This window comes from Acomys minous, assembly GCF_964271855.1.
Source record: "Acomys minous genome assembly, chromosome: 7".
Classification (NCBI taxonomy): Eukaryota; Metazoa; Chordata; class Mammalia; order Rodentia; family Muridae; genus Acomys; species Acomys minous.
The window spans coordinates 123,478,845-123,498,784 of record NC_140488.1 but is presented as its reverse complement, the minus strand read 5'-3'; the positions used below and the strand labels follow the sequence as shown (position 1 = coordinate 123,498,784).

General features: G+C 38.7%; 1 protein-coding gene across 4 annotated transcripts in view; it reads right to left on the bottom strand.

The window, feature by feature from the left end:
• The window catches only part of SMPX (small muscle protein X-linked), a 57,563-nt gene that overhangs the window by 32,677 nt on the left and 4,946 nt on the right, over positions 1–19,940 (bottom strand). For all 4 annotated transcript variants that reach the window (XM_084791144.1, XM_084791146.1, XM_084791145.1 and 1 more), the window contains exons 2-3: positions 19,523–19,579; positions 2,027–2,113 (exon numbers count right to left, since the gene is read on the bottom strand). In XM_084791144.1, coding sequence (XP_084647270.1) covers positions 2,027–2,113; positions 19,523–19,561 — 126 coding nt within the window. In that variant the 5' untranslated portion in view covers positions 19,562–19,579. The remainder of the gene's footprint in view (positions 1–2,026; positions 2,114–19,522; positions 19,580–19,940) is intronic.

Below are 19,940 nucleotides of genomic sequence, written 5' to 3'. Positions count from 1 at the left end.
TCTCTGTGGATATCTCATTCTCTCTACCCTATGAGGAATATTAATTGGCCATTTGAATACATGAGTGCTTAGAACATATGTGGTCACAAACCAAGTGGTATTTGTCCCTGATAATTTTATACAGTGTGCCCAAACGATCAAACTAGGGATAAGGAAATAGTGAAAAGAACGTGCTTCCCTAGCCTGCAAAGAAAGATACTTACCTTGCACAGGGATGAGCTCCAGGCTGCCTGCTCCACCAAGGGAAAGGAAGAAGTGAACTTCCCCACTCCACCCCAGCTGTTATATTAGCCAATTTCATGAGAAAGGACAAAGCTAACTTTTAACTGGCTATAGTAGTAGTGACAAACACAACTTAAGAAGAAGCTGGGGAAGAAAAAACACAACGGCAAACCAATGGAGGTGAGGGCAGAGTCCCATGGCCATCCCTTCTAAACTTCCCATGTCTCTTTCTTACAATCTGCAGAGTAAGAGACCTGGAGTCTTTCATGAAATTGGATAATTAGATCAATTTCTGAAGAGCTGCTTATTTATCAAACATCTAACAGACTACACCATGCCCATTATTCCACTTACTCCTTCCTGGAGGCAACCTTCTAAGGGATGGAGAAGAACCTTCTTGGCTACTACAAACTCATATACTTGTCCAACATCTCAGGCAGAAGACACATGAGCATAAGCTCACAGGAGGGCAAAGTTAGCAGCACTAGAATTTAGGATATTATAACCAGCCAGGCGTGGTGGTGCACACCTGTAATCCCAGGACACAGGAGGCAGAGGCAGGTGAATCTCTGTGATCTACAGCCTGGTCTACAGAGTGAGTTCCAGGACAGCCAGGGCTACACAGAGAAATCCTTTCTCAAAAAAACAATATAACCAAAAGACAGAGAAGGGCCCGATCTCTTCTATTTGGGTGTTCAAAATTTGTACTCATCAAATGTGACTTAGTAACCAAAATTCCAAAATTTAGCACTACTACTGAAATACTCCACTTCCTCTGTGGCTAAGGCTGAGGACCTAAGCTCATGACAAGGAAACTGCATAGATGAAAGCTTAGATCCAGGACCAAAGTCATTTTAGGAAACTTTGAGGTAGTGGTCCAAATATAAAACAATAAAAATCATTACCTTTTAAAATGCCCTCATTTTGTGTTCATGAAATGATCTAAAATCTTAATCCCTCCTCAGAATCAGACCAGATTCATCAGGAAAGTCACATGTAAGTAAATGCATAAACACCTCAGGAGGGCGCTTGTTATTTGTTGCAATTGTTAGGTTTTTTTTCTCTCTATTTTAGCAAGATATTGAATTGGGCAGGGAGTAAAGAATAGGAGAGGGAAAAGTTAAATAATTTGATCAAGTCCTCGGTCTTTAAATATCCATACTGGAATTTTAATTGAAGATGTCTTTCTAGAAGCTATGCTATCAAATGCTGTTAGGTCCCCATTAAATCATAAATTTAGTATTTTGTTACCCTCATTAAGCTATTTTTGTGGGCTTATATTATTTACAAATAGAGATATTAAGCACCTTGTGGGCATACCTATGTTACATAGAATTGGAGCACAGTTAACTGAACATATAGAGATCCAACAAACACTAATTCATATTGAAAAAAATACAGGGAGGGAGACTACATAGACTCCATTGGAAAGCCTTCTTTTCAAAGGAAGATCAAGATGATTGTTAGACTCTGAAAATAATTTAATGAGTTTACGTACTGAGCTCTAACTGAGGTTAATCTCCCATCAGAAGCCATGCCACACACAGCCATCTCAGTTTCCTCATAGACCCTGAGTGAAAACTTACCAAACCAGTGATTACCACTACTCCAAAAGCACCTGTGCACAAAAATCAACTGACAATGCGAAGTCAAGCTTGGCATACTCAAACAACTTTGCCAAATACTTAACACTGGCTGAAATGGAAGGAAGACACAGAATGTCCCTGTGAACTGAGAAATCTTGCCTCTTGGAGGACCCTGGAGGAAACAGACTTTGCTGGTCTCTATTAGCTATCTTCCTCACCTCCTCTGTTTCAGGAGTTTGCTCTTTTTTCCTCGGAGGCTGCCCAGCTCCTGGACGAAAGGCTCCCATTGGAATATTGATGTTTGCCTAAAAAAAAGAAAACAAAGTAAATTTACCTTAAGAATAGTAAGAAATTGCATGGCATTCTAAGACAGCAATCATTGTGAGGAAAATGCTTCTGAAAAGTACATCTTCAAACCTTCTTTTCTAAGGAAAATTGCTGAAACAACAGCACAAAATATGCAAAGGAAATTCAACTTCCACTTAGTATACATTCCTGGATTTCATCCTTAGCTCTGCACAGCAATTTTATAATTCCTTATTGGATGGAAGAATTTTTTTTACTTTAAAAAATTTTTTATGTTATTAATTTATTCACATTACATTTCAGTGGTTATCCCCTCCCTTGTATCCTCCCATTCCTCCCCCTGTATATGCTCATAGGGTAGTATCAAGTCTCTTCTTGGTAGCCTGCTATCCTTCCTCTGAATGCCACCAGGTCTTCGATTAGATTCCACTGATCAACCAGCCTGTTGCTGTGCCAGTACCATGCTGTTTTAATTACTGTTGCTTTATAGTACAGCTTGAGATCAGGTATGGAGATTCCTCTGGAGGATCTTTTATTGTACAAGATTGTTTTAGCTATTCTGGGTTTTGTGTTTTTCCATATGAAGTTCAGAATTGAACTTTCAATGTCTTTTAAAAATTGTGTAGGTATTTTGATAGGGATTGCATTGAATCTGTAGATTGCTTTTGGTAAGATGGCCATTTTTACTATGTTAATTCTCCCGATCCATGAGCAAGGAAGATCATTCCATTTTCTCATGTCATCTTCAATCTCTTTCTTCAGAGTTTTGAAATTTTTTTCAAACAAGTCCTTCACTTGCTTAGTTAGAGTAACTCCTAAATATTTTATATTGCTTGTGGCTAATGTGAAGGGTGTGGTTTTCCTAATTTCTTCCTCTGCAAGCTTGTCATTTGTGTATAGGAAGGCTACAGACTTTTTTGGGTTAATTTTGTATCCAGCCAATTTGCTGAAGGTGTTTATCAGCTGTAGGAGTTCTCTGGTGGAATTTTGAGGGTCACTACTGTAGACTATCATATCATCTGCAAATAGGGATAATTTGACTTCCTCCTTTCCCATTTGGATACCCTTGATCTCCTTTTGTTGTCTTATTGCTCTGGCTAGAACTTCGAGTACTATATTGAAGAGATATGGAGAGAGTGGGGAGCCTTGCCTTGTTCCCGATTTTAGAGGAATTTCCTTGTGTATCTCACCATTTACTTTGATTTTGGCTATTGGCTTGCTGTATATAGCCTTTATTATGTTGAGGAAAGTGCCTTGTATCCCCGATCTCTCCAAAACTTTAAATATGAATGGCTGTTGGATTTTATCAAATGCTTTCTCTGCATCTAAGGAGATAATCATGTGGTTTTTTATTTTCAGTTTGTTTATATGGTGCATTACATTGATGGATTTCCATATATTAAACCATCCCTGCATGCCTGAAATGAAGCCTACTTGGTCATGGTGAATGATATCTTTGATGTGTTCTTGTATTCGTTTTGCAAGTATTTTACTGAGTATTTTTGCATCAATGTTCATAAGAGAAATTGGTCTGAAATTCTCTTTCTTTGTTGAGTCTTTGTGAGGTTTAGGTATCAATGTGACTATGGCTTCATACAATGAATTTGGTAATGATCCATCCATTTATATCTTTTGGAGTAGCTTGAAGGTCTGGTAGAATTCTGCACTGAAATCATCTGGCCCTGGGCTTTTTTTGCTTAGGAGACTATCAATGATTGCTTCTATTTCTGTAGGGGAAATGGGACTATTTAGCTTGTTTATCTGTTCTTCACTCAATTTTGACAAGTGAAATTGATCAAGAAAATTGTCAATTTCCCTTACATTTTCAAATTTTGTGGCATACGTGCCTTCGAAGTAGGATCTTATTATTCTTTGTATTTCTTCAGTGTCTCTTGTTATGTCTCCCTTTTCACTTCTGATTTTGTTGATTTCAATACTGTCTCTGCCTTTTATTTAGTTTGGCTAATGGTTTGTCTAGCTTGTTGATTTTCTCAAAGAACCAGCTCTTGGTTTTGTTGATTCTTTGGACTGTTTTCTTAGTTTCTAATTTGTTAATTTCAGCCCTGAGTTTGATTATTTCCAGACATCTACTCCTTTTGGGTGTTTCTGCTTTTTTTTTTTCTAGGGCTTCCAGTTGTGTCATTAAGATGTTTATGTGTGATGTTTCCAGTTTCTTTTTAAAGGCACATAGTGCTGTGAATTTTCCTCTTAGCACTGCTTTCAATGTATCCCACAAATTTGGGTATGTTGTTCCTTCATTTTCATTGAATTTCAGAAACTCCTTGATTTCTTTCTTTATTTCTTCCCTGGCCCAGGTGTCATTTAGCAGAGAGTTGATTAGTTTCCACATATGTGTAGGCTTTTTGTTATTTCTGTTGTTGTTGAATTGCAGCCTAAGCCCATGGTGATCTGATAGGATACAAGGTATTATTTCAATCCTCTTGTATCTGTTGAGGTTTTCTTTATGAACTACCATGTGATCAATTTTGGAGAAGGTTCCATGGGGTGCAGAGAAGAAGGTATATCCTTTCATGTTTGGGTGCAAGGTTCTATAGATATATGTTAGATCCATTTGACCCATGGCATTGGTTAATGATGTTATTTCTCGGCTTAGTTTCTGTTTCAATGACTTGTCCTTCAGTGAGAGTGGGGTGTTGAAGTCTCCCACTATTATTGTGTGGGGATCGATGTGTGGTTTAAGCTTCATTAACATCTTTTACAAATGTGGGTGCCCTTGTATTGGGAGCATAGATGTTCAGAATTGTGATGTCATCTTGGTTGACTTTACCTTTGATGAGTATGAAGTGTCCTTCCTCATCCCTTTTGATTAATTTTGGTTGAAAGTCTATTTTGTTCGATATTAAAATGGCTACGCCTGCTTGCTTCTTGTGACCATTTGCTTGGAATATTTTTCCAACCTTTTACCCTGAGGTAATGCCTATCATTATGGGTGAGATGTGTTTCTTGAATACAGAAGAATGTTGGATCTTGTTTATGCACCCATTCAGTTAGTCTGTTATTGGAGAATTGAGACCACTGATATTGAGAGATATTAATAACCAGTGACTGTTAAGAGTCTCAATTTTGATGTTGGTTCCAGCCAAGCATTTGTGTAGTTCTGTTTTTGCCATGATATAGTTATTTATTTCCTGAGTAGTTTTGGTTGTAGCTTGTCCCTTTGGGATGGAGTTTTCCTTCTAGTACCTTCTGTAAAGATGGATTTGTGCATAGGTACTGTTTGAATTTGGTTTTGTCATGGAAGATTTTGTATTCTCCATCAATGGTTATTGATAGTTTTGCTGGGTAAAGTAGTCTGGCCTGGCATCTGTGGTCTCTTAGGGTTTGCAGGATCTCTGTCCAGGCCCCTCTGGCTTTTATGGTCTCTGCTGAGATGTCGGGTGTAATTCTGATAGGTTTGCCATTAAATGTTATTTGGCCCTTTTCCCTTGCAGCTTTTAATATTTTTTCTTTGTTCTGTATGTTTTGTGATTTGATTATTATGTGACGGGCAGTTTTTCTTTTCTGGTCTATTCTATTTGGTGTTCTGTAGGCCTCTTGTATGTTTATAGGCATCTCTTTCTTTAGATTGAGGAAATTTTCTTCTATGATTTTGTTGATAATTGTTTCTGGGCCTTGGAGTCTGATATCTTCTCTTTCTTCAATGACTATTATCCTCAGATTTCTTCTTTTCATGATGTCTTTGATTTCCTGGATGTTTTGTGTCAGGATTTTTCCAGATTTAGCATTTTCTTTAATGGTTGCTTCAAGATCTGTGATTGTATCTTCTAGGCCTGAGATTCGTTTCTCCATCTCTTGTACTCTGTTAGAAAAGCTCACCTCTGTGTTGCTCACTTTCTTCTCTGAGTTCTCCTGTTCTCGTTTTCCTTCTGTCTGTGTGTTTATCATTGAATCCACTTTCATCTTCAGATCATGAACTGATTTTTTTATTTCTTTCATCCGATTGTTTGTATATTCCTGAATTTCTTCCATTGCCTTTTTATAGGTCTTCAGAGCTTGAACTGTTTTATTTATTTCTTTCATCTGGTTGTTTGCACTTTCCTGAACTTTTTCCAGTTCCACTCTATGTGCTTCTTTTATGTCTCACACCTGTTTGGCTGCATCTTCCTGCATTTGATTACGAATTTTTTTCCTTTATTAATTTATTCTTGTTACATCTCAATGGTTATCCCATCCCTTGTATCCTCCCATTCTTCCCTCCCTTCTCTTTTCCCCTTATTCCCCTCCCCTATGACTGTTCCTGAGGGGGATTACCTCCCCCTGTCTATGCTCATAGGGTATCAAGTCTCTTCCTGGTAACCTGCTGTCCTTCCTCTGAGTGCCACCAGGTCTCCCCCTCCAGGGGACATGGTCAAAAGTGAGGCACCAGAGTATGTGAGAAAGTAATATCCCACTCTCCACTCTGCTGTGGAGAATGTCTGATCTGGGTAGGGGTTTAAGATTTACTGCCTGTATTGTCCTTGGCTGGTGCCTCAGTTTGAGCAGGACCCGTGGGCCCAAATCTGCCTATCATAATGTTCTACTTGTAGGTTTCTAGGACCCTCTGGATCCTTCTATTTTGCCATTCTCCCATGCTTCTCTCATCTAGAGTCCCAATAGAACGTCCTCCCCTCTCTCAGTTTTCTGGTAAGTGAAGGCTTTCGTGGGACATGCCCCTTGGGCTAATATGCAGATATAAGTGAGTATATACCACTTGAGTCTTTCTGCTTCTGGCTTAAACTCACTCATTATGATCATTTCTAGCTCAATTCATTTATCCACAAATTTCAGGATTTCCTTGTTTTTAATAGCTGAGTAGTATTCCAGCGTGTATATGCACCACAGTTTCTTTATCCATTCTTCTACTGAGGGACACTTAGGCTGTTTCCATGTTCTGGCTATTATGAATAAGGCTGCTATGAACATGGTTGAGCAAATTTTCTTGTTGTGTGATGGAGCATCTTCTGGGTATATTCCAAGGAGTGGAATAGCTGGGTCTTGAGGAAGCCTTATTCCCATTTTTCTGAGAAAGCGCCAGATAGATTTCCAAAGTGGCTGTAGTACACTAGTACAGAAAACTAGTAAGTTTGCATTCCCACCAGCAATGAAGGAGTGTTCCTCTCTCCCCACATCCTCGCCAGCATGTGGTGTCACTTGAATTTTTTATCTTAGCCATTCTGATGGGTTGATTATGAATTTTATTTGTTTCCTCCATATCATCCTCATTACTAAGGATTTGAGGTCATTTTCTTGTATTTCCGTTGTGTTTGAGTTCTCTGGGTTGTTTTCTTTGGGATAGCTGGGATCTGGAGATGCCATATTGTTTTGGTTTTGTTTTGTTTTGTTTTTGCGTATGCTTTTACACTGTCCTTTAGACATCTTGCCGTCTCTGTTTTTGTTGGGTAGCTTCCAGAGTTGGATGGAGGGAGTCTGATGATAGATTCACTGTTTTCTCACGATTTCCCTAGGCCAGAAGCTCTGATGCTTCACTGGTGTGGATGGCAGGAGGCTAGCCCTGTCATTTTAGACTCTCACAGCCAGTGGTCCTCAGCTCTCCTGTACTGTGGGTCCTGCAATCGTTCTGGGTCTCTGAATGTGCATTGGGTCAGGTCAAAGTGTCCACAGCCTTCTGGGTCCCCTGCCAAGACCAGCCAGGGACACTGGGCCCAAACCACGAGCCAAGCTCTGCTTGATTCTCAAGGCCCGAACCATCTGCCAAGCTCAGCTAGGGACCTAGGCCCAAAATGCTCACAGAGTCCAGCCAGAGTTTCCGGGCTGGGACTGAGCGCCAAAAGTGAGGGCCAAAAGTGCGGGCCGTGGTCAGTTATAGTCTCAGGGCCCGAACCTTTCACCAAGTTCAGCCAGGAATTCTGGCCCCAACTGCACACAGGGTCCAACTAGTGTCTCAGGGCCGGGACTGTACAAAAAGCTCAGCTAGAGTCTCTGCACGCTAAATTCAGCCAGGGACTCCGGGCCTATACTGCGCGGAGAGTCCAGCCAGAGTCTCAGGACCGTGATGTGTGCACAGCTCAGCTAGAGTCTCTGGACCCAACTGCCCGGCAAGTCCAGCTAGGGACTCTGGGACAAATCTGTGCGATGAGCTCAGCCTGCGTCACAGCAGTGGAACTGCGTGCTGAGCTGAGCTAGTGTCTTTGCGGCCGAACTGCACGCTGAGATGAGCTTGGGACTCAGGGTCTGAACTGCCCGCCAAGTACAGTTTGGGTCTCAGGGCACCGCTCCGCCCAAATCCTGCCCAGAGTCCCCTCTCCCACAGCAACTCCCACTGGCCACCACACCAATTGCCTCTGCTGGAGGGCTCAGACTGCAAACCTCAGCTGCTGCCACCGCAGCTGCTGCCGCTGCCGCTTCTCTGCACCCTGGTCCCTTCGATCCGTGGAGCACTCCTGCTGCAGTGGTCTGGGGACCTCAGTGTTCATGCTTCAGAATTCTGAGCAATTCCCTGAATTGTTTTCTGGAGCATCTAAACACGGTCCACACTGTTCGCTGCAGTCTTGGATCTCCAGATGGAAGAATTTTTTAGGACAGTTTGTTCCGGCTGTGGCGCTCCTATGGCACATATCATTTTCCCTTTTCAGTGATGAGGAAGGGGCACATAATGATAGAAAAGGAAAAAAGAGCATCCACAGAAGCTATTCTACACTTAGTTCTCTGTCAGTTTCCTTTATATGTACAATGATGAGGGTGCTTTCATACTTTGTAAATTGCCACCTCCTTCCTGTAACATCCTATCATGGTCCCAGCATCACCTCAGGTCCCTGAGTTGACATTCTTCTATCTTCTCCATGACACGCTCATGTGAAGGACAGTAAAGAAAAGGGAAAGTACTATAAAATGAATTTCCTTTTTTAATAAAAATTTGGTTCTTGTCCATTATTAAGATGAAATACTAATCTCCTTCAGTTGCAAGCTTAAAACGCCTTCTTGTAAACATGAAACACTTCAAACACTAAAATATATAAGAATATGGTGACACAGTAATTTGAACTTGAGATGATATGTAAATTTAAATTTCACCCATATTTAGACAGAAATCAAAAGATGAAAATGTTTAATACATACCAAAAGTGTCTTCAAACAGAAACCACTCAAATAAAACATGTGTTAAACTATTTTTAAAACTAGAACATATTTTTCCAATGAAGATAAAATTCTGCCTTATAAGTAATTGGATATATGGGCTTGAAAAGTTGAAATTTCATTTTTCTATAAGTGAAAATGTTGTCTAAGCAAAAGGAGCAAAATGTTTTGCTAATTTGTGACACAAAGTGGATGATTCAGGTACCACACCAAATGAAATTAAGTTTAATAATGTCCATTTGGAGCCACTGAGCATATGCTCTGTTGTCAGGGTGATGATTCACCTATAACATGGGAAATAGCCAGGGTCAACATTCATGCAACACAGCAGGCTTGCGTTTTGCCTCCAAGGAAAACAGGCTTGAAAACTCTCCTTTGTGTTGGACAATCCTGATCCCACAAAACGGAAACAAGTTTCAAAGTGTTTGTGGAAAATAGCAAGAAGGGCACATCATTTTGATGGATGCCAAGAAGTATTTGTCATCACTGTGTATCATAAGAGACAAAGAGGACAGAAGGAAATATAGATCTTATGTTCTGGTAAATATAAAACAATATTTTATGAATCTTATGAGATCATGATCTTACTATGTTTCCCAGGCTGGCTTCCTACCCTCAAATGATCCTTCTGCTTCAGCTTGCCCAACAATTGGAATTTCAGGAAGGCATCATCCCTCCAGGTCATCTCTTATCATTTTAATTTGAATATACTATTTTTTATTTCCTAGGGGGACATAAAATAATGCTATTTACCAGGAATGTGTTTCAGTGATAGAGTGCCCATAGAGGATGTATATAAGACCAAAACAATGTGAACAGACTCAGAGGAGATGTTCTATATTGGACCAATAGACTATTTTCTTCACTATCATTTTGATGAAAAAAGAAAAAGGTCAATGCAATAACTATTTGAGAGAAGAATGATTAATTAAAAGTTCAGTTGGAGCCAAGTACAGTGGCACACACCTGAATCTCAGCACTTTGGTGGCTGAAATTTGAAAAACATTGAATAGTAAACCAAGCCCAATAGGATTACTTTTTACCTCTTTCAAAATTGCTGATATGTACATAATTAATCTATTAATTTCTGAAATATCCACATATTATTCTAATACAAATAAGTAAATTAGTAAATAAAAAACATAAAAAATAAGAGCATTAATGTTCAAATGGGTTTTCTTTCTCATATTCTCCTGTCATGCTTTAATGAATATTTTGTCATTTTTATTACAATAAATGACATACAATCACAAAAAAAGAAAGAAAAAGAAAAACAGATTGTAAGTTTGAGGCCATCCTGGGCCACAAAGGAAGATCCTGACCTCTCCTCTCCTAAAAAAGAAGTTTATTTAGAGGATCCCATTCAACCTGTTTAGTGTGAATATATAGGAAGTATCTTCCTTGTGGTGAATTTGGGTTAAAATACTGTTTCTGAAAGATTTGGTTGTGAAGCTATTTGATCAAGTTTATATGCTTTATGATCAAATATAGTTTTCAGTAAGGAAACATGCAAAGGTGATCCTGTTTGTTTGTTTTGTTTTGTTTTTTGAGACGGGGTTTCTCTGTGTAGCTGTGGCTGTCCTGGACTCAGTCTATAGACCAGGCTGGCTTCAAATTCACAGGCACCTGCCTGTGCCTCCTGAGTGCTGAAATTAAAGGCATCACCACCGCGCCCAGCTGGCTATCATGTTATGGGATGACAACATTTTCTTATTTGAAGAGTATCTTTAGAACTTCTGGTTGCCTTTCCATAAGTGGTTGATAAGAGTGAAGTAGAGCTGGAAGTTGTTATGAACCTTTCTAATTGATAAAGTGGCTGCTGTTCTGTGCTTCATCATCCCTAGGTATGGGCTACATCATGTTTTTAAACTCCTTGACCATGGAGACCGTCCTTCAAGTAAAGTCTTGTCAGAACATCTAAAAATACAAAATGGTATTCATCAAAGGAACTTTTCTTTGTACAGATAAAGACCATTAACAGAAAACCACAACTAGTCAAAATACAGAGAACAACTGAGCACAGGCTATCCATCTCCTTTGGATACATCTACAAAACAACTCCTGCACCTGAAGCTTGGAAAACAGCACAAAGGAGAGGGCAGAAAGATTGTGAGAGCCAGAGGACCCAAAAATCCGGTGTGAGATTGCCCCTCCTAGAATTGGCAGAAAAGCTTCACAACACGGTTGCCTAAACAAGACCTAAACAAGGACAACACCAATAGACACACTAACATTGAAGAGGGATCATAAGAAAACAGTAACAAAGAAAAAGAGGCCATGGATTTGAGAGGAAATCAATGGTTGGAGGGAGGAAAGGAGAGAAAATATGTAATTGGAGAGACATTATGTAATTATGTTTTAATTCAGAAAATAAAACATATATTGCCTAAAAATAAAAATGCAAAAGAGGTAGAAACGGGGGTCCACAACCTTTTCTTTACAACACTCAGTCTTGTGGAGTTGATATTATTTTTGTTTGACTGATAAACAGATTAAACCTCAAAGAGTTTAACGTTTATGATCAAGGTCATATAAACAATACAACAAACAAATGTCACGTTTCCAAATCAATTTTTTAGAGTTAACCTTTTCACTCTACCAATCCAGTGTCCTAAGGGTTCCTTTCCCTTGGCTAAAGTTAGCTCTAACCAGCGCTAAGATTTCAGACTTAATACTTTGAGAGTGACCTTTGAAAAGAAGAACACAAAATGCATACTTCTGAAGTAGATGCCAAACAAAAGCTACATTGAAAAATGGGCCATTAACTCGGTGACTTGACACTTTTTCTTCTTGACGGCATCACTCAAAAAATCAGGAACCTAAATGGGTTTTTAGAACAGCAAATATTGATGGGAACAAAAACAGCCTGAAAACATTTTGAGCATCCAATCATTATACTGCATCAATAAGGGACTATAAGAGCAGTGCTTTGTCAACTGTGTCATGCACTACACTAGTAATAAGATGATTAAAGAAGCTTTGTTATTATAATTGTAGGGCAGTGGTGTTTGAGTGACAAATTATAGTCTATAATATAGCCATAAGAAAAAAATCTTTATAACTTGAATTTGAAGGGAAAATGCAGACTTGTACATAAGTTTTGCTTCTGTCATCTAAAAAAATGGTTCATATTCTTACCTTTTTTCACTGCCTGCTCTATGCCTGAACACAAATAAAATAACTTTTCAATCACTCAGTATTTCCATCTGTAAAGTGGGTATGATGTTTTCTATTCAAATTATGTGTAATGTAAGCTCTACTTTTTCAAAACAGAATAAACAAACACAGAAAAGGCTTGACATAAATGACTTAGAATCAATGTGAGATGGAAATGTATATATATTCTCTATGGATTCAAAGGTAGATAGTTCTTGGCATTTTTTTTCCTTTTGCAATGTAACTCTTCTTTGTTTCTTGTTCCTATTTGAAGTTTACTCATTTTAGCTATCTTAAAATATGCCCTGTAACAAGAATAAATTAATAAAATAAATAAATAAATAAACAATACAGCTAAAATAAATAAATTACAATTTTAAAAGTCCATAAAAAGAATATAAATCTCAAGGTGCTGGTTTGGGCGTGAATGGTGAATCATTAATAAAGTTTTGGCTGGTATATTGATCATGGTTCTTTAAGAAACAGGAAAAAAAATGCCCCTGATACAGCAGGCCTGGTCCATAACCTTTCCAAGCTATACATAATTTGTTACACTCTCCAAATTGTGAATGGAAAAAAAATCTAACAGGTCATCTTTGGCTAGAGAAGGATACTGTTTCCTGATAGAAGACCTATCTGATGTGAAATTAATACTGCTCTTGATCTCACCAGGTGAAGAAAAGTAGAAAGAATTCCCTGTAAGTTAATTCCACCACTCCCTTAATTATTTGTATTGTTCTCTTTCCTTGGCTCTAGGCTTTGAGCCAGGAGGATTCTGGAAACAATATTCCCACCTCAGGCACTACTATATAGCTTACAATGGGATGACATCTTCTTTTCCCAATGGGTTAGACTTTTGATAGCTGCTGCTCACTAGGTCCTGGCCATTCCTACTAAATCTCATTCCACAGCCACTGATCTATCCTCCCCTTCTGTCTTGTCCTCACTCACTAGCTGTTTTCTCAGAAACTGCTGTGATTTATCTGAACATTGTGTGTTTGTTTGAGAGGACTCCCACACCCACTGATTCTATCTTTTGTTATCCAATGTCCCAGTTCCTCCTTCCAGTACTGATGGCCTCCTGTGTGCCATTCTCTTCCAGCAGACAGAAAGTCCTATAGGTTTGTATGTTTCAGAATTTCTCTCTGCTCTGTCCTATTCTTGGGCCTTATCCTTTCCTGAATGAAATGCAACATGACACTTTGAAATTGACAGCATCTTTACAGAAAATTTGTGAAAAAAGGTGTGCTTTTAAGATAGAAAATGAGATTCTTTGTGGTATGTTAGCAGAAAATAAGAGTTACAGGTGAACGCACACTTCTACCAACTAAGAGATACCCAACTTGTTTTAAAATAAAATTCTAAAGCTGTAAAATGCATAAATGGCCTAGACATTCTTGAAATGTGGAGTAGATTCAGAACATCAACAGTTCCCCCTCAACAGTTTTAAGAAACTTTGACTCAGTCACTGTTCTTCGCCCATGATGTTTCAATGCTGTAAGGTCTCCCTCCCCACAACACTCTTCTGTCAACACTTTTTGTTCTCTTCAATTATTTCCTGAATGACTCAACCGTAATCTTGTCATCCATGGTAAAGCAGGTTTCAAGAATGCCCTGTATAGCTTTTAAGGTGATGTGAACAATTGGTTAGTGGGAGCAGGTTATAGTTCTGAAGTACTTGCAAATGTCAGCATTAAGAACGTGACATCTTTTCGTCAGGATATGAGTCTTTGCTTCATGTCACAATGTTGGAGCCCTCATCAAAGCATGGAAGAGCATTAGTTGGAGTAACACCAAACCCACCTGAGAGTGAAACTGCTATATTCAAGCCCTTGCTACACTTTAAAGAAAGCAGTATTGGAAATCATAAACAGTTTGTATGAGTGGTTTATGTAAGAAAGAAACAGTAGATCTATGATCAAAGAAATGGCCTTGCCTCTACAGTAAAACAAGCATCAAATAAGAGTGAACTCTTTGTTTTCAATTTAAATAAAATACGAGGGAAAGCATGTGTCACTGTTAGGATTTTTAGCTTAATCAATGCACTGACTAGCTGACCAGACAGGCAGGACAGTGGTCTGTTCCTTTGTAGTGAGGACTGTCATACATTTGGAATCCTTTTTTTAAACTGGAAATCTAACCCAGGAAAACCAGTCTATAAAACCTGTCTGCACACAATCTTTGCTTTAACAGAAGCTCCTTTCTTCTTCCATGGAGCCTTTATGCCCTGGGCTATGGAGAGTAGAAGAGCAATGTTAATGGGTGGGTACAATAAAGACATACTACAATGTGTGGCATGGAAATAGTTTGTTCTACATGTGATTGTGAAGCAAGGAAAAGTTTTCCATAGTACAGAACTGCATACTCCCTAACAGTGCAGGGCCCAGATAGCCTTTCCTTTGTGTGATAAAGTTAGATTTAGGTTCACACAAAGCTTGATTAAGTCAGTTAAGCCAGACATAATACAGTTGCCATATTTGTTTATATTTCAAGACCACATTCATCATTGAATTAGTTTGCTTTGTGCTTTTCACTTCAAATCAACTTGCTTTTAATATGACTTTAAGTGGCTATCAGCTTCTTAATTCAAAAGGCACTATTTATGAATGTTGGTTGCTCAAGTGGCTTGGCACTTGTGGGTTCCCTTAAGATGGTCCATAGTCATCCACCCCTGTATCAGGAGTTGGAAGAGTTAGCAACAAGCCTGCATTTTAGGATCATACTGAGTGTCCGAGTCACCTGATAATCCTAGGTACACCATCTCATTTTTCCAATCCTAGCTTATGGTATATGAAAGTCACATTGCACTGTAGCAGGTATACAGGAATTGAATATCTGTAGCTATTTTTGTCAGACAAAAACTAAGCCTTAGAAGCTACTCTCAAGAGATTCACAGGCTATTAGAAGCTTGTCAGAGCCCTAAAGGTCACTTGACACGTCTTCTATTTACAAATCTTGAGGACTGTTCTAGTAAAATCACATAGGGCAGCCACAACTAGGGTATAAGCCTCATTTCTAGCCAGCCATGGCATCCTTAGATCTCATGGGGAGGACAAATATCAGAAAGAATGTATTAGTGTCAACCCAGAGATAACTGATTCTGTGTGAGTTGAGGCCCTGGAGAGGCCTGTGACAACTCCCAAAATGGGTATGCAGCCAGTGCCTGGTATCACTTGGTCTCATTAGAGAAAGCCACTGCACAGATGGCTGATGGGATTAGATTTCTCAACAGTTCTAACTTTCCCTGCCACCTGTCATGTCACATCCCTTCAACTGAAGGGAACAGACCTAGTGTACAGAATGTGCTGGTGTTGCCTTGGTTGCAGCTACCATTATAATCAACAATGAGATTGTCAAGTTGCAATCCAAAGGACAAATGCAACCCACAATTGAAATTTTACATTTTAAATAAGCTGTGGGGAAACAGGCACATTCATCCACTTATGGTCCTGTGACTGCTTCAGAGACTAATAGCAGACATAGTAGTTGAAGCAGACCAAACATTCCAAAGCCTAACATATTTATTGTCCACGTGGTCTTTTTACAGAAAAAAAATTGTCATCATCTGATATAGAACTTTACAAGCATCTTAAAGAGATCTCTTTATTCTATGGAAAATCACCTGGTTCCTTTAGATTGTGTTTATATCATTGCCTAAGACTTAATGCACTGAGAAACAATAGTAGATTTGGACTCCTCTTACAGTTCAAAGTCCATCTTCAACTATCATGAAAGACAACTATCTACCTTCTATAAGGATGAACCTAAATTCTAACCTTCCTGTTATTCTGGTACATGGGGGAAATGGAGTTCCTTGAAGAAAAAGAATGGTCATTCCTTACCCTGCTATGTAATAGTGTTTCTTTAGGTTTTACAGAAAATAAAACTAAGGACTTTTAAACTCATAGAGATCTGTAATTGCTTGAGTCCATATTTTCTGGCACATTCTTTAAATTGCTTGCCTATGAGAAGTACAGTTGAAAGAGGCTCAGTTCACTCAATCCAGGCAAAATAGAGATATAAATCTAAACTGTTAGAAATTTGCATTGCAAAACACGTTCTAGAAGATTGCTCATTGAAAAATCCAAAATGCTTGGTAAACACCGCCTTCATGAGGAGAATAAAATGCTTTTAAGAAGTAATAGACTCTGAGAAATTTTTCCAAACACTTATGAGTATTCTTACATGAAACTTATGGTTTTCTAAGTCATATACTTTGGGAATTGATAAAAAAAAAGATAGTATGATGATGACTGACTGATGTATTGCAACCATTTATTAATTACTATCACTCAGGTACTGATCTAGCATCTACATGCATTAAATCCATTTCATACTTGCAGGAACACTATGAAAAATGGTCTGCTACTCATTCAGATAAGCAGAGAATGAAGGACAAAAAGGATAAACTGCTTGCCCAAAGTTATTTAGCTATTAAGTATAGCAGGCTATGACCGTACCAGAGATCTCAGGTACCAACTCATTGTTGTGTACCCTACTTCTGGCACATACTATGCTCCCTGAAAGGGGTAGTTGAATTGGATTGAAGATATACTACGCCCCCTGGAAATGGCATTTGAGTTAGATTGGAGATAAGAGTCTAATAAAAAGAAGTGAGTATGGACTGGAAATCTGGCTCAGAGGTGAAAAACACTGGCTGGACCAGGTTCTGTTCCTATCACCCACATGGTGGATCCATTATCTCCCGCTTCAGGTTTCTGTGGGCACCAGGCACACATGTGGTATACATGCAGGCAAAATATCCATACACATAAAAATAATTTTTTTAAATTTGAAGTGATTAAAGTTTATCAATTCACCCATTTAAGAGCACCCAATCATATTTACACAATTGGAGGGGGTCTCTCATCAATCAGATTTTGTATTTCCTTCAAAGAAAATCATAATCTAATGTTCCTACTATGAACCATTATGTATTGTATAATCACTTTCATATTAATGTGCCCTATTTAAGGTTAATGTAAAGATTATAGGAAAATATAAGACAGTGCTAATGCTAGCCACAACAAAATATATTTCATTTGAAAGTGCACTTGGTCTTTTGGTGAGACATCAAATACATTGAAAGAGACAACACCACATCCATAAGGAACCACTGATTGCCCATGTTGGTAAAGTTGATGGGTTTTGTGTAATGCAACATAATAATAGATATTGAGAGTGGTCAATAACAGCGTTTTAAGTATTGTAGACCTTAAAATACATCAAGGTCAAATTTAGTAAATAAAATGCTAGTGAATTTTCAGTGGAGACTTGTATGAGCCAGAGGCCACTAAGAAAGAAAAATCAATACACTTTCAGCTTTAAAAGGCATAGATGAAAAAGCGACTTGATAGTGTTCTGAAAAATAAAAAGGAAATTTTCTGTTCAGCGCTTCAAGAGCTTGGAGTGCAGCGATCACAACTCTGATATAAACTATCTTTGTGATCATAAATAGAATAATGGCTGGTCTCCAATTATTGCTTACCATGCTGTTTTCAGGATCTTGTTTGCTAATTCCTAAATAGAACTACTATTATCTCCATATCACAAGTTTAGAAATGGAGGTCCAGCGGGGTAAACCAGCAGGGAAACCCTTTTCTGTGTTTCTGTACCAGCACAAGATGGATTCAGGACTGCAGTCTGTTTCAGAGTCCATGCTACTATTTGAATATCATGTAAAAGAGGAGATTCGAAGGCTCAAGGTTCACAGGTCCAGGTGACAAAATAATGCCCAGTGCCGTTGCCAAGATACATCAGAGACTCACTAGATAGATTCCAGACTGCTGAATGTCACCATGTAGAAAAGAATTCTTACCAAAAACATAGACCCCCCTCCTTGGACTTGCTCAGTGACAGGTTTCCAGAGACTGGTATACATCCTGCCACTTAAGAACTCCATCAATTTAAAAGTATGCATTAGTCATGACAAGTAAAGACCTGTCTCTCCAACACCCTTTACCGTTGCTGTAAACTAGGATTTCTTAGACTTTTCAAGATGTGGGCACAGCCTGGCCAAATGCAGATCCCTCCAAAACTCAGTCAGCCATTTGTGATAGTGTTACTGCTGTATTGGTGCATTAGAGTGACAAGACTCAGGAACCACGGTGTGCTCTGAAGTATTTGGAAATGATCGGAAAGGAAAGAAGCTTCTTAGGAGAAAGCACAGCTAGATTCTGAACTGATGAAAGGAAAACAGAATTTGACAGTAAAGCATCATGCCCAAAGTCTTGGGGTGGGAGTTATTTGAGAGTCAAACCCAAAGCCCTCAAAATAAACAATAGAGTAAGTCGAGTAAAAACAGCACTGAAGGTTATTTTCATATTGTATCTACATTTCAAAATGCCTGCTTCTGTAGCTCCCCTTTGTGGATGACACAAGTCAGTTTTAAACAACCAAAGAGTTTATTTGTTGGAATGGCATGAAGACAAAATAACATATACACGTAAACTCACAAGGATTTGAGGGAACAGTTGATTTTAAAAGGTTATTGTTTAAAGAAAGATTTATTTTGTTAGTGCTGGGAATTGAACTCAGAGCCTCACATATACTACTCATGTGCTCTGCTTCTTAGATAAACCTCCTGCCACCAAAAGATATACTTGAAACATATGAGCCAAGCAAACTGTGACCTATTGCTGTGTTATATATAAGTTGAGTTTCTTTTAAAAATGAAAATTGAATGTTCTTTTCATATCACATATAGACATATTGTATTTTGTTAACATGTAATAGCTATACATCTTTATAGGGAACAGTATATTTTAATACATGCATGCCAGATATACTGGTCGAATCAGAGAAAATAGCATTTCCTACTTGCTATTTTGGAGCCGTCAGAAACCTCTCTCCGGTTCTTCACAAGGGATAGAAAAAGTTATTGTGAACCTAGTATGTTTTCTAGAATGCAATTCTCACTATTAAACTTTGTCTCACAATTCAGAGCAATTAAAAGTAGCTTCGACTCTCAGTTATACCCTGTCAGTTTTACAATCCTTTCTCAATTCTACCTCCTAAGTCTTATAAAGAGGAAAGTTCTTTTCTTCTTAAAGTTAATAATCAGTTAGAGATAAACAAAAATTGCAGTAAAATGACGTATTAAAAAATCAGACCAGAAGCCACAGAGCTAATGGTAAAACAAAAATATACCTACTTACCTGGATGGTTCTAACATTGGAACTTGGCTGTTTCGACATATCCACGAGGTCTTATCCCTAAACAAACAAACAAATAAAACAAATAAGACACTGTTAGAAGTGGCAGCCTTCAGATTCAAGGTCTTGATAAATTAGAATTTAACTCATGATTCAACTGGGCAGTCGCCCCTTCCACTGGCCATATATTCTTTCAGTCTCAGTTTCTGCAGTTACTTGGAGACTCTCCTTCCCAATGCCTCAGGGAGAGGGAACACTAGAGCACCCCGATAAATCATTCAGGAGGAGATATACTGAGATGCCTTGCCCTTGATGAAAATGATAGGTGATCAGAAACTTGAAAGGCCCTATCATCTCTTTCCCTGCCCTCTTGACCTTCTGCCAAGAGCCACAAACCAAAGAGGTGGTGGGAATAAAACAC